This window comes from Crinia signifera, chromosome 1 (assembly GCF_055691185.1).
Source record: "Crinia signifera chromosome 1, ASM5569118v1, whole genome shotgun sequence".
Taxonomy (NCBI): Eukaryota; Metazoa; Chordata; class Amphibia; order Anura; family Myobatrachidae; genus Crinia; species Crinia signifera.
The window spans coordinates 372,931,736-372,946,686 of NC_139217.1; the positions used below are offsets into that span (position 1 = coordinate 372,931,736).

At 46.6% G+C, this 14,951-nt stretch overlaps 1 protein-coding gene across 2 annotated transcripts in view; it reads left to right on the forward strand.

Annotated features, from left to right (window-relative positions):
• Positions 1–340: 340 nt before the first annotated feature.
• The window catches only part of TMEM120B (transmembrane protein 120B), a 43,291-nt gene continuing 28,680 nt past the window's right edge, over positions 341–14,951 (forward strand). The window contains exons 1-2 of one of the 2 annotated variants that reach the window (XM_083151300.1): positions 341–528; positions 13,941–14,059. In XM_083151300.1, coding sequence (XP_083007426.1) covers positions 466–528; positions 13,941–14,059 — 182 coding nt within the window. In that variant the 5' untranslated portion in view covers positions 341–465. The remainder of the gene's footprint in view (positions 529–13,940; positions 14,060–14,951) is intronic. The other variant, XM_083151301.1, reaches the window with a different exon arrangement.

A 14,951-nucleotide genomic window follows, 5' to 3' on the forward strand; every position in this document is an offset into this window, starting at 1 on the left:
AGCGTGGCGAGCGCAGCGAGCCCGCAAGGGGCTTTTTTGCACTCGCCATGCTGTCTGACTCCGGGCAGTCGGGATCCCAACGTCGGGATAATGACTGTCGGGATCCTGACTGTCGGAGTCCCATCCCACACCCCTCATAACTGGTGACCCCCCTCCGCAGTGATAGCAAAGGCTATAGATGTAATGCTACTGGGCGTTGCTGCAGAGGACACCAAATGTAGAGCTACCGGGGCGGCCAGTCACTTAAATCACCGCTCGTCATCATTCACTTCTCTTCCTCCTGTCTACTCTGTGATGGATCAGCTAGCTCCAGGGCTGCCGGCAGTGCGCATGTCCAAACTCCAAGGTCCGCCCCCTGCCTGGGCCGGGCCGCTGTATGCTGGAGTTGTGTCTGTGACGTCACTGCGAGCGTGGCTGCGGGCGCCGGGGCAGTGAGTGCTGCTTCTGCTGCTGCTCGTCTCCAACATGTCCTTGCACAAGTGCCAGGAGGAATGGGAGCAGTTAGAGAAGGAATACCAGCAGCTGCAGGTAAGGCAGAGACCTAGGTACTGTGTGCATTTGCGGGGTAAAACCGCAGCTGCCCCGAGCTATGCTCCTTGTTGCGGAATACTGCCGGGAGGTTGTGTATGATGCGGCTCTTTTGTTCTGCAGTCGCATATCTGGCGATCGCAAATAGCTGTGCATCAGCCCCATTGCTTATAGTTCCTGTATGTTTGCTGTCTCGTCTGTACATTGTGGAGATAAGGTTATGTGGTGTTCTCTATCAACAGCATCTTTTTCTGCACATGTGACTTGTAAATGAAGATGTTCTATCCCTAAAGTACTGTGATCTAGGCTTTACCTTTTGTTTACACCTCCCCCACCCCCTACTGTATATAAACAAGATGTATGCTGTAGCGGCTCTTTGTAATAGGAAAAGGAGCCTGTTTGTGCAGCAAATAAACTTCATACACACTATCTTTAAAAAATGTGTTGTGTTTTTTTTTTTTTTTTTTTTTTTTTTTACCACCAATGTTTTATCCATCACCAAACCGAGCAGAACATCTGGCATGTAACTCATCCACTGGGATACTCAAGTAAATGAATGAGGGCGCATTTACCCAGATCACAGAATTCCCATCATAATAATATTTTACAGTAGGTGGTGCATTGGTCTTTATAAACACAAGATTCCCTAATAAACACTGAAGTGATGATGTTAGAAGTCAATGACTGTTATTCATGATGTCATCAAAACTCTTTATATGGGTGAATTAGGACCACTACTAGTGTGTATGTATGTGTGTGTGTGTATATATGTGTGTATATATATATATATATATTTCTGATTCAGAGATGGATAGATGTAGCACAGACACTTTTTGTTTGTAATGTGCAAAAGCTGCAGTAGGGGCCTTGAGTTAAGATGCCCACTTCTGTGATCCACTACTGTGTACGATGATGCAGCATCGGATCCCTCTGTGAACATCATATAGGTGAGTCCAGGAGACAATAAATGTGCATTGGAAAAGATACAGGCCCCAGACTTGGCACACCTAAAAAACAGGGTTAGTACCCCCTGGTTTGTAAAATGCTCCACATCATAGCCTCCAAATGGCCACAACCTGCCAAGTCAGACTGTGGCATCCAGGGCACTTTGAGTGATATTGCAGAGAACTGCACAATGTGGCATTTGCAGATCTTTAAAGATGTGTGCTAGCATTGAGTTGTTGTACATCTCGGAATTCGGTCCATAGCGCTATTCAGAGTATATACTTATTGGTCTGAGTATATACTTATTGGTGGTGGCCTGTTCCATATTCGGCTTCTACTGCAGAGATGTGACAGATCTGGTGAGGGTAGAACCCTGCACCACCAAGCACAACAAACCGTAAGTATAGAGGTGAAAGAGAGTGGATTGTGTGTCTGGCAAATGCTAGGTCCATAGTACTAGTATTATATCATTCTCCTCAGTCTCTGGCCTAGCTTGCAATCTAGAATCGCTACTAAACAGACACACAATGTTTTGGAGGAGCCAGTTGAGTGAGTGGGATGTCTTTTCATCATGGTCAAACTGTGCATATGTTGGCGTGGTAAACTGTCCCTTGTGGTCTATAAGTCTCTCAATGTCTCCCAGCGGCGGCAGCAGCTCCAGCATAGTCTCCAGGGTCTGTCATAGTGACTTCTGGTGCAGATCTTTGATGCTGCAGCATTCCTGTGAGTATTTTTTTTTCCTTATCCCTAACCCTGAAGACACTCACCCGAGTGGCTTAACTGTAACTTCCCAGCCTAACCATAACCTCCTGGCGCCCCTAAAGGCCCCCCATACAGTACTGCGACTTCTCTGAGGGAGAGAGAATCATACACGATATATCATATGCGATCCTTTTGCATATGATATATATCGTATGGATTCCAAATTCCCGTTGCTTGGAGGCTGTCTGAGAAAAAGGTTGAGCGTGCAGCATGTACAATCTCCGATCTGATGCTCCCGGGGCCGCGCTTCAGTTTGGATGTTAAACACATGCTATTTGGCCACTTTTCACCCGATTTCTTGTCCCGAATTGCATGAAAATCCCACTAGTGTTATGGCAAGCTTCACTCTATCTGTTAGCATATCTAGAATGTTAACTTTTGGCCAGGCAACTTTTCAGATGTTGTGATTGTGGACCTGACATCTGTCAACAGTTTGAACCATGTCGATAGTACGGTATCATAGTTACTATCATGGCATGTCAACCTTTAGACCGGTTGCCAGTTAGCTAGCAGTTTGTCTTTAGTGCACCCAAAAATAAACCACAGGAAGAAATTCCAAACATTCCGCCCAATGCTATTGTTATGTGCTGTATATCTTGTCACTAAGAATCCTTTAATCATGAAGGTTAGTGTTGTAATTTCTGGATCAGTGCTATCACTCAATGTCCCCCCGGTGGTCTTCTGCTGCAAACAGCTTCCACTGCACTCCCATTTCCACCCTCTGTACTGAACCCTGCTTTCTTTTTATTCTTTAATGAACAGTCATTCAGTGATAGATGGCAGGTTTTGGGGGAAAGAAGAAACCATTTGTGGCAGAAGCACCATTTCAGAGATGGGAGGAACACAAGTGTCTGAGCATTGGTGTTGGAAAGAACAAATAGGTGACTTGATCTGAGCTAAGTAGCTCAGTGGCTGGAGATATACAGCAGGGGTTGTTTATCAGACCAACTTTCATCCAACTAGTTGGTTGAATGGAATAAAAATCTGGTAATGGATGGGAACAAATGGAATTTGTAATTCAGTAATTTGCTCTGAAAATCCTGAAATGGACAAAACCTGTCACTCAGACAAAATAATGTAATCTGTTTGATTTAAATAATTTCACTGAATGTTTCTCTAACGTCCTATGGGATACTGGGTTCAATACTATGGGGGATAGAGTTCCTCCGCAGGAGAGACAGGCACATTAAAACTTTCAGTGTGGGTGCACTGGCTCCTCCCCTCTCCTCCCCTCTATCTCCCTCCACTAGTCAGTTTAGAAAAATGTGCCTCAGGAGAGGCAGTGCTTTTGGATGCTCCAGAGATTTTTTCTTCAGTTTTAATTTAGTTTATTATTTTGGGTCGCTGCTTTGGACCAAGCAGCTGTCCTGCTTCGTGGGAGTCAGGGGAAGGGTCAGTCCCCGGCCTCTTAAGCCGCAGAGCTGACCCTACTGCAGGACCTCCGTCCTGTGTGGGGCTTGTCACCGCCAGCATTGCGCTGTAGAGAGCAAGGGTATTTGTGTAATATCTGTGCGTCTGATTTTTTTTCATTGCATCGCATGCAATATAGTGGCATACAATTCATGCGATGCGATTTTTCATTGTAAAGACCCAATTTTTAATTGTATAGTCACCCATGGGTGATTTCATAACCCCACTATCCAACTACACATGGAGTTGATTGTATATAGTGTGGCAAACGCACGCAGAATACATGTGTGCGCTCGCCACGCTTCGGGCTTGCTGCGCTCGCCACACTATATAAAATCAACTCCATGCGTAGTTGGATAGTGGGGGTATGAAATCACCCATGGGTGACTATACAATAAAAATCTGGTCTTTACAATGAAAAATCGCATTGCATGAAGTAGTGGCATGCAATGATAAAATCGGGCGCCCAGATAATACACAAGTACCCGAGCTAGCCCCCCAGCTGCCGCACAACCCTGGCAAGGTCTGAAGACGTCTGTGGTGAGTACCAGTTGGGGGTCCTACAAGGGGACACCCCAACTACTTGTGCGGCAAGATGGCGGGCAACAGTAGCAGGGGCCCTCATGCAGGAACTTCTTTCTTCAGGTGTTCAAATTCAAAATGGAGACACTACGTTCAGTAATCGCCAGTCTGGAACAAGGGGAGTTCTTAGCCTCCATAGATGTAAAGGACGCCTACTTACACATCCCGATTTGGCCCCCGCATCAAACCTTCTTAAGATTCGCACTGGGAGACGACCATTAGCAATTTCAGGCGTTACCCTTGGGCCTGTCAACGATGTCTGCGCATCTGTACAAAAGAGATGATGTCCCTCCTCAGGCTTCAGAGGGTAAATGTTATCCCTTACCTAGACGACCTGCTAATCAAGGCAGGATCGGTGGAGGCCTTGAGGAGTGCGCTCAATCTGACCATGCAGATTCTAAGAGACCACGGATGGATTTTAAATATACCAAAGTTCTCGTTGATCCCGAGTCAGAGAATGTTGTTTCTGGGCATGATTCTGGATACGCTGGAACAAAAAGTGTTTCTGCCAGTGGAGGAGGCTACAGCAATACAGCAACTGGTGAGCAAGGTTCTGACAGATCCTCTAGTCACTGTACATCTTTGCCTGAAGTTGTTAGGCAAAATGCTTTGTTCGATGCTATCCAGTTTGCCCGTTTTCACTCCAGAACCTTCCAGCTGGATATTCTGACAAAGTGGTCGGGGTCACTCCTGCTAATGCACAGGAAGATTCGCCTGTCAACACAGACTAAGCTCTCTCTGCAGTGGTGGCTAATTTCGCCCAACCTCCTGGCGGGTCGGAGTTTCCAGATCCAGGATTTTCTTCGGTTAACCATGGATGCCAGTCTAAGGGGTTGGAGAGCTGTGATTCAGGGAGTCCAGCTTCAAGGCAGATGGTCTCCATTGGAATCCAGGTTGCACATCAACAAACTGGAGTTACGGGCAAATTACTATGCTCTGTTAAAAGCAACTCCGATGTTACAGGGCAGGGCGGTGCAAGTCCAGTCAGACAATGCAACCACGGTTGCGTATATCAACCACCAAGAAGGGACGAAAAGCATGCCTTGCATGAGAGAAATGAACAAGATCTTCTCCTGGGCAGATCACCATGTGAAGGCCCTATCTGCAATCTTCATCCCGGGAGTCGACAACAGGGGGCGGACTTCCTAAGTCGTCACGACCTTCATCCCTGGTAATGGGGGCTGCATCCACAAGTGTTCAGTGCCATCGTGGATTGGTGGGGGCTCCCTCAGATGAACCTCATGGCCTCGCGGCTGAATCACAAGGTGGCCAGGTACTGCGCAAGGACCAGGGATCCAGGGGCGGTAGCTGTGGATGCCCTGACTTGGTCATGGGATTTCCGAATGGTGTACCTGTTTCCACCGCTCCCTTTACTGGTGAGGGTGCTAAAACGGATTCGGCATCAAAAAGCAGAAGCCATCCTAGTGGCACCAGATTGGCCTCGAAGGGCCTGGTACGGGGACATTCAGGCCATGCAAGTGGAAGATCCTGTGGCGTCTACCTCAAAGAAAAGACCTACTCCTCCATCGGCCGTTCGTCTATCAGGACTTTCCGCAGCTGCGTTTAACGGCCCGGAGGTTGAGCGGCAGCTGTTAGGCCACAAGGGCCTATATCCTTCGGTCATTACCACAATGACTAAAGCTAGAAAACAAGTTACAGCTTCCCACTACCATCTCATATGGAGAAAATACGTGGCCTGGTGTGAGAAGGAAGGCTTGCCACCAGCGGTATTCCATCTGAACAATTTTTTGAGAGTTCTTCAGGCTGGCTTGGAACTGGGACTCTGGTTGGGTTCTTTTTTTAAAAGTCCAGATCTCGGCTCCTTCGATCTTCTTTCAAAAGAAGCTGGCGGCCATGCCTGAGGTTCAAACCTTTCTACAAGGGGTCCTGAGGATTCAGCCCCCTTTTGTACCGCCCACTGCACCTTGGGACTTGGAGGTGGTTTTATCTTTTCTACAGTCCTCTTGGATCCCCTGGAAGGGTCTGATCTTAAACATCTTACTTGGAAGACTGTTGTACTGCTGGCCTTGGCTTCAGCTAGACGGGTGTCTTGAGCTTGGAGCATTGTCATGTAAGAGCCCTTACCTGGTGTTTCATGAGGATTGGGCAGAACTCAGGACAAGGCCGCAATTCTTACCAAAGGTTGTTTCGGCGTTCCACCTTAACCAACCTATTGTGGTCCCTTCCAGCTCAGCGCATCCGGATACACCTTCTTCCTTGGATGTGGTTCACACTCTGAGTGTATGTTAAGCACACAGCTAGACTTCGAAAGATGGATAGTCTTTTTGTGCTTTATGATGCACAGAAGAGGGGCTCTGCTGCTTCTACGCAGACCATAGCACGTTGGATATGGTGCACGATCCAACAGTCATATGGAATGGCTGGTTTATCCCTTCCATCATCGTTGAAGGCTCATTCAACCAGATCTGTGGGGACTTCTTGGGCGGCTTTGCAGGGCTGCAACTTGGTGAGGTCATAACACATTTGGCCAGAGTCATCCATGATGATCCTCACTAGAAGGGAGAGAGTGGCTCACTCTCCATCTCATGCAGCCTGGGACACTTGCGGCAGGCAGCGCGCCGGGTCACTCCCTTATGCTCCGGCGGCCGTGTTCCAGTGGCGCTGTGACGAGGGGATCACCAAGCCACCGATTAAGACCAGAAGAGCTGCATGAGGCTCGAGAGCAGGCCCTGTGCTATACAATCCGCTGATTGTATTGGCAGTGCTCCCTGACGAGAGATATAGCGATTAAACACTGGGCGACATTGACCTTAAAAATTGGTAATGTCACCTAGCCTCCCGCTCAACATGTCGTTGATGATATATATGCAGATTTGACTGCATGTTCAACAGGTTGTTAACGATATATAGTATTCAATCCTGTGTCACAACTGTCGGTCCGTCCCAACAGCCCTGACCCGTTTTAGTTTTGCTCAACCGCAAAATGGCTGGAGAGATTCAATGTCCCGACTACCGATCGGCGAAAACGGGGCGTGGATGCGTAAACGGCCGTGGTTGGTCAAGATTCGGCTGTGATCACGACAATCAATGGTCGTTTTCGGCAAAGTGGGCTCGATGGCTTTTAAAGTCATGCCCATTCTAATCTGCCTCTTCAATGCTGATTGAGTGCGGGATGTTCTAACTTCTGCAGCCCTGTTTCGCCCCCCTTCCCCGGCCACCACATTCTTAATGATCGCAAATGCTCTAACATATGTGATCATTAACGCAAGGGACAGCTCTTGCGATAAGAGCTGTCCCTTGCAATGCAGCGCTGGTGCTGGACTTCCAGGTCCGTGACGGATCCCTCACACAGCGCTGCGGTAAGAAGGCTTCTGCAGGGCATGCCACTGCGGAGAGGGGGCAGAGCATACAGAAATGCGGTAAAAACTCAGATAACGGGGTTTTTACCGCATTTCAGCTTTAGAGATCTCCCCCCGAATATCCCCCATAGTGCGTACATACATAATATGTATATGTGATGTTATCGTGCATATCATTTTATAAAAATGGCATAGTGTGTACCCAGCTTTACATGTCTGTCAGTTTAATTATTTAACATTTCTTTCCTACTTGCTGAATGAAGGAATGGTACAATCAAAAGTATGTATTTTTACTGGTTGCATAAAATAGTGTGAAATATTTAGTACAGAAGTGAAATAATGCCTGGCCATGGTGCAAAGCAGAATACAGAACAAATGGAGAAAATGTCAACAACATTAGCGGAGAGGGACTTTGGACCTTGGAGTTATACTTTCAGATGATATGAACATAAGCCAGCAGTGAGAAAGCTAGTGGCTATAATAATAGGGTGTGAGAATCAGAAAGTGAGAGATTTGGGGAGAGTTTTCCCATTTAATTTAAAGGTGCAATCAATTACATGACGAAATCAAACTGGTTTTTCAAAGTAAATGATTGCTGCCTTAGATCATATATTTTTGCTGTAACAAACACAACTGCATTTTGTTAATTGTAATACTATGATGCTTAATCCTGAATAAAAAAAATTTGGGGGAAAAAAAAAATTATTGCTGCTTTATAAATAAATGTGAAAATTCTCCCAAAATCTCACTTTCTGATTCTCATACCCTATTACATTTGGCTCTTGGTTGTATAAGAAGAGATATTCGTAATTATAGGTAGGTTTTATTGCTCTAAATAACTATCATTGAGTGCTGTTGTGCCCTCCTCAAGATCCAAAAGATTACAAATCGCAACTAAAGGCCCATACACACTCGGCGACTTTGAACTGAAAGACGCTCAAAACAGCCTGTTTGAGCGGCTTTCAGCTCAAAGCCGCCCAGTGTGTATGTTCCGACGATGAGCGCTGCTGTGTGCTCCCGCAACATCGCCAGGAAAGCCGTAATACCAGCAGATGAGCGGCTTTGAGGATTGCTTTGCATAGCTCCCCCCCCCCATCCATCGGCGCTGGGCAGAGGGAAAGCCGCTCAGTGTGTATGCAGTGAGCGGCTTTCCCCCCAGCGGTGATTGTCATCACCGCTGTCCATACACGCTGGGCATAGTCGCCCAGTGTGTATGGACTTTAAATGGTGAATAAATTACTATAAAAACTGCATTTTAAATTTCTTCTTCAGACATAAAGACAGGGAGAGGAAGGAGCCACTGTGCCTGCAGCGTGACGAGTGCAGTGAGCCCCGCATTCGGGATTCTGAAATTGGGCTAATGACTGTCAGAATCCCGACTGTCGGTGTGTTATACCACACCCCCTTGAACAAATGCTGATAATCTAGGGCACCCTAGTCAAGAAAGTTTGGAAACCCTTGGATACGGACTAGAATTTGTACAATTCCATGTGGGCAGTATGAATAAGGGATAATCTACGATAATAATAGTATATTGGCAAAGTGGCTAATATTGCTGCCTCACAGTACAGTGGTCACAATTTATGTTTTGGATAGGACCTTATCAGTGTCTAGTTTTTATGTTCTCCTCACTGCTTGCTTCTGTTTCCTTCAATGGTCCAAAGACATAGGTGGTATCCAGTTACCCACGATCATTGTCGCTGGTAAATTGCTTCACCTAGGGCTTCCCAAATAGCCCTGACAATCCAGCGCGTGTTGTGGCTTATTAGGGATTTTGTTTCACCTGCCTCTGGCAAGCAAAACCAAATCCACGAAAGCAGTTCTGTTTTTGGGGCAAAAATGGCTCTGCAGCCGGCGATAACACACTGGTGTTACCTGAATATATAGTTTTTCATAGTGTCTGATTTAATTAGCGTTTGACAAATATTAGGTTTTGTGTAATAGGGAGTATAAATTGTAAGTACCAATGTGACAGGTCCTAATGTAAATGCTTATTATCATTGCTGTGCTTGCCATGCTTCGGGCACACTATTATATTCTCCCTCCAGGCCCTAGTGGATGGTATGTCATGAAATACCGCCTGTCGGCACGTCTGCTAAGAGAGAGAGACTTAAACTCATGTCAACTTTCTGACTGTCGACCTCGCCGTTGTAGACCTAATTGTGTCAATTTATTTACAGATTCTTATATAGCGCAGCAGATTCCGTTGCGCTTTACAATGGTAGACAGTGATAAGACAAACTGGGTAATGACAGACTTGGTGGTATGAGGACCCTGCTGCAAGCTTACAATCTATAGGGATATAGGAGGGAAACACAAGGACAGGCATCAGTAATAGCAGTCCCACAGTTACAAGTCCAGAAGGGAAGCTATATAATACATAAGTGCCTCAGAGGGTTATGCATGTAGAACTTAAATATGATAGGCTTGCCTGAAGAGATGAGTTTTCAGAGAACGCTTGAAAGTTTGCAGGCTAGTAGAGAGTCTTATTGTGTGCATGGAAGGGCATTCCATAGGGGGGGAGCAGCCCTATTAAAGTCTTGTAATAGTGAATGGGAGCTAGTGATCCGTGCAGAAAAGAGATGCAGATCTTGTGCAGAGCGGAGTGGCCGAGAAGGGAGATATTTTGTGATAAGTAAAGAGATATAGGGCAAGATGTATTAAAATACATTGCCGCCCTTTGCGCCCCCCCCCCCCCCCCCCACCGCAATGCCAGCGCATATGTACTAACATATGCGACTGGCATCGCGGTGCGGTGACGGAGCCCCCCCGCGATACCTGTACTCTGGTGTGCGGGGGGTCTCCGTCACCTCCCTGCTGCCTGGCTCTCCCCTCATGCCGGGGACAGCTAAGCAGGCTGTCCCCGGCACCTTCTCCTCCCCCCTGCAGCCGGAAGGATGTCAGGCTGCTTCACTAGGGGGAGGAGGGGTTTACCTTCCGGGGTCCAGAAGGACCCTTCAGGAAGGTAAGCCAGAGGGGGGGGGGGTCGGCGAGGCGGCAGGCTTGCGGCGGCGAAAAGAAGCCCATAGGCTTCTATAGGGTATCGCCACCCAAAAGTGGCGATACCCTTCAATGCGGTATCATTTTCGATACATTGGAAAATGCGGTATAACCGGGGTTTTACCGCATTTTCCGTTTGATACATCTCGCCCATAAGCTGGTGCACTATGGTTAATAGCTTTATATGTGAGTAGAAGTGTTTTTTATTGAATACGGTAAGATACAGACAACCAATGTCAACCCTTCCAACCCTGTTGACCTTAGCCATGTTGACCTATTTTGGGTGTCCACCTTATGACCGTATCCTGTTTTTAGGGGGCCTTTAGTAATAGCTGGCTCACTTAGCACTGTCTTAGGCGACTATCACAGCATATTATTCTAGCCTGGTGTTACAGCTAGCATGCAGATAAAAGCCTTTAGTACATATCGAGAAGTGATCTTCACAGTATTTGCATCTCCTATGAGGTCCAAGTGGCAGCCATTAGTGCATTGCATTTTCTGCTGGCAGGGACTCAGCAAAGCCTTGAAGGCTTCATTGAAGACGGAATGATGTTTGCGTTTCCCCCATCGCTGACAATGGGGGGCTTGTTGCTTATGCCATCTTGATGGCATTAACAATACAGTGACAAACATCAGTCACCTAAGCTTTAAGCTGTTAAATACTGAATGAATGACCTAATCTTGTGAGTGATGAAGGGGGTTATGTGGTTACATGGAGCCCTGAGTTTGAGAAATGTAGCCTGCAGGAACCCCACCTTCTTATTCAGGCTACACCCCTCCTTCTCTGTAGTTTAATGGTCCAAGCGGCCTTGGGGCATGTAATCACCCCCTTACATCTATTATGCGTTTTCGGTAGCAAACTTGTTGTGTATTCGGTTGTCTAATAGATTCATGCGGACATTTAGGAGTGATAAGTAATACCCCTTTTACACCAAAATCCCTGGTCGGACCCTGGTCTTTGAACACGGAAGTTTCCAGGGTCGGACCCTGCTTCATACCCCATTTACACAGCACTTCAACTTGGGTCGGACCTGGGTCTGCACCATTTACACTGAACCTGGGTCAGCCCTGCTTTTCCCTATGGATGACATTAAAAATGTCAATTTTAGGACTGATAAACTGCCAGCCAGCCTTCCCTCAATGATTTAAATAAAAATTAAAAGACATGACAAGTTAGCATTGAAAAATGTTGGTTGGTTTATTTAGCAAAATATTTTGTCAAAAAGTTATATTCAGTGATGAAGCACACATAGCGGTATAAAAGTGCAGCATCACCCATATGCTCCCCCCAGTCCTCTGCCCCTGCAGCAGCAGTCAGTTGGTCGACCTAAAGATGGTCGACAGTCATTAGGTCGACACCAGTAGGTCGACATACTGCAAGGTCCACATGGGACAAGGTCAACAGGTCATTAGGTCGACACAAGCATTAGGTCGGCATAGGATTTTTCACTGTTTAATGAGCCGACATATACCGACAGGCGGTATTTCATGCCCTAATATCCACTAGGGCAGTGATGGCTAACCTTGACACTCCAGCTGTTATTGAACTACACATCCCAGCATGCCCTGCTACAGTTTTACTATTTGGCCATGCTAAAACTGATGCAGGGCATGCTGGGATGTGTAGTTCAACAACAGCTGGAGTGTCAAGGTTAGCCTTCACTGCACTGGGGCATTGTGGGAGAATAAAATAGTGTGCCGAGTGCATGGACACTTAAAACTGTGTCCATGTCGACATTCGGGTAAAAAAAAATAGTGAAAAACCCCATGTTGACCTTTTGACTGTCGACCTAGACCATGTCGACCTAATGCTTGTGTCGACCTGATGACCTGTCGATCTTATCCCATGTCGACCTTGCAGTATGTCGACCTTATGACTGTCGACAATCTTTAGGTCGACCATACAATCCATACCCCTCCCCCCAGCCCCCCCAAAACATACATAAATGATTTCTGTAGGTAGAGTATATATCCCTTAAAAAATGGAGTCACTGGAGTGGTAGGCACATCACGCACCCTCCTCCTTTAAGCTCTTGGTCCCACTACTGCCTGACAGCGCTGCATCCTAGTACCAGATAGGGTTGTGGCAGGTCCACCTGTGGAGTGCCAGGTAGCAGCCTGTGTGCACTGTCTGCACGGGTTGCTGTCTTCTGCTGCTGCAATGCACTGTGGAACGCATGGTACTGACTTACGGAAAGGCGTCCCATGCTTCTGGTATCCTTTCAGCACTACCCAGATGTCCCGACCTGGGTTGGGACCATTTACACCGCTCACGACCCAGGTCCGACCAGTGTTCAACCCTGGTCAGGACCTGGGTAGGAGACCAGTGTCAATGGACCTAGGTTGGTCCCATTTACACCAACACTGACCTGGGTCCGACCTGGGTTTTTCGTTGGTGTAAAAGGGGTATAAATTAGAGCAAAACAATTTAATTTCTTTTTATTATGGATTTTATACAGAAATAAGATTGAATGATTATTGGCGGGATGTATTAAAATACCCCCCCCCCCCCCCGCCGCGATGCCAGCGCATATGTACTAACCTATGCGGCTGGCATCGCGGTGCGGTAACGGAGCCCCCCCGCGATACCTGTACTCTGGTCTGCGGGGGGTCTCCGTCACCTCCCAGCCGGCTTCTGCTGCCTATACGCCAGGGACAGCTAAGCAGCTCCTCCTCCTCCCCCCTGCAGCCGGAAGGACGTCCGGCTGTGTTGATAGGGGGAGGAAGGGCTTACCTTCCGGGGTCCAGGAGGACCTGCAAGAAGGTAAGCCCAAGGGAGGGGGGAAAGGGGGGGGGGGCAGCGAGACGGCGGCAAGAATTCTTCTTGCATACGGCATTAGTAAATGCCGATATGTATGTGGAGGCTGGCGGCGGCAAGCATCACAAGTTTTTTTCTGGTGATTGCTGCATTTCGCTCAGTGCCTTCTGAACTATGGAGTTTGCCTTCATGACTACCAGGATGGACTCCATACAAGAAACTATATAATATTCATTCAATACACGGCCACTTGCTTTACTGCTCAGTGCCAATGGATTTAATGTACAGTCTTGTGTGTCTGAAGCTGGTTGGTTAGTACTTTCTCTCTGTACGTTTTGATAAATATCCCAATATGTCCATTATTGATCCTAGACCGGTGCGGCACTATCTAGTATCCTCATCAGCCCAGTTACTGTATATGTATATGGCCAATGCTGCAGGTGCAATGGGAAGCTGGTGGAATGGGCACTGTTATTACAGGACCAACACAATACTGTTGTCATACTTTTAGATGCTGACCATTAGCAGTCAGGGGTGTAGGGCTTACACTAAGATGGCCTTTGTTGTCGTGTATGTAAATCTACTTATTCAAAAATTATGCAGACCTATTTACTAATTATCAGTTTCTCTTTTAGGAAACGCACAAAGTGTACAAACAGAAGTTGGAAGAACTGAATACTATACAGAGCACGTGTAGCGGTTATATACAGAAGCATAAGCGGCGGCTAGCGGACTTAAAGTGCAATCTGAAAAAGTAATCTTTCACTTCTTTCTCTGAAATGGTGGGGAATGAAGGAAAAAGTGCAAGTAGAATGGAGATGTGGCTGTTACCTTGATCATGAGGATATTTGGGGATTGAGAAAAAAATTATTATCGGTCTGCTTTTATCTTAGTGATGTGCTCACTACTACTACTACTGCCTTTCTGCTACTCTAATATACTGTAGATTATAAGCACAGTATATTGAACTCTAGCCCAGCATACACCTCAGTATTTTTCCCCTGTATCATTAATTTAGACAAAGTAGTGCGTGTCGGTTGCCAAAATGTCTAGTTATAAAAGACCACAAGTCCTGGATCTTTGCACAAAATGACTACAGTATCATATACATGAAGTTTAAAATGCAACCAGAGCATCTGACATGCTACTTCCTAATTCATCTCCGATCCAGGGTGCCAATGGTGTTGTGCAGAAGTTGTGTACCAAATTTAAAAAATAAAAGGAACAATTACTTCCCTTAGTTGGTGACTTCCCACTTTCACCCTGTCTTATTGCTTAGGTATTATTACCAGTTACATTATATAGCGCACACATTTTTCAGAGCTTTACAGAGAATATGTGACCAATCACATCAGTCCTTGTCCCAGGAGGGCTTACAATCGAAATTCCCTACCACATGCACACACTCATGCCAGGGATAGTTTTTGTTGGTTGAGGGTGGGAGGAACCCATGCAAGCACAAGGAGAATATTCAAACCTAACAAAGTTTGGGCTATGGTGGGAATTGAACTCATGATCTCAGTGCTGTGAGGCAGTAATGCTAACCATTAAATTGTAGAGGGCCAGATGCCCTAAACTGCAATGTCAAAGGCTGTGTTTGAAAAATGACAGGTGGCAGCAGGTTTATCACTCTACACTTTTGAGAT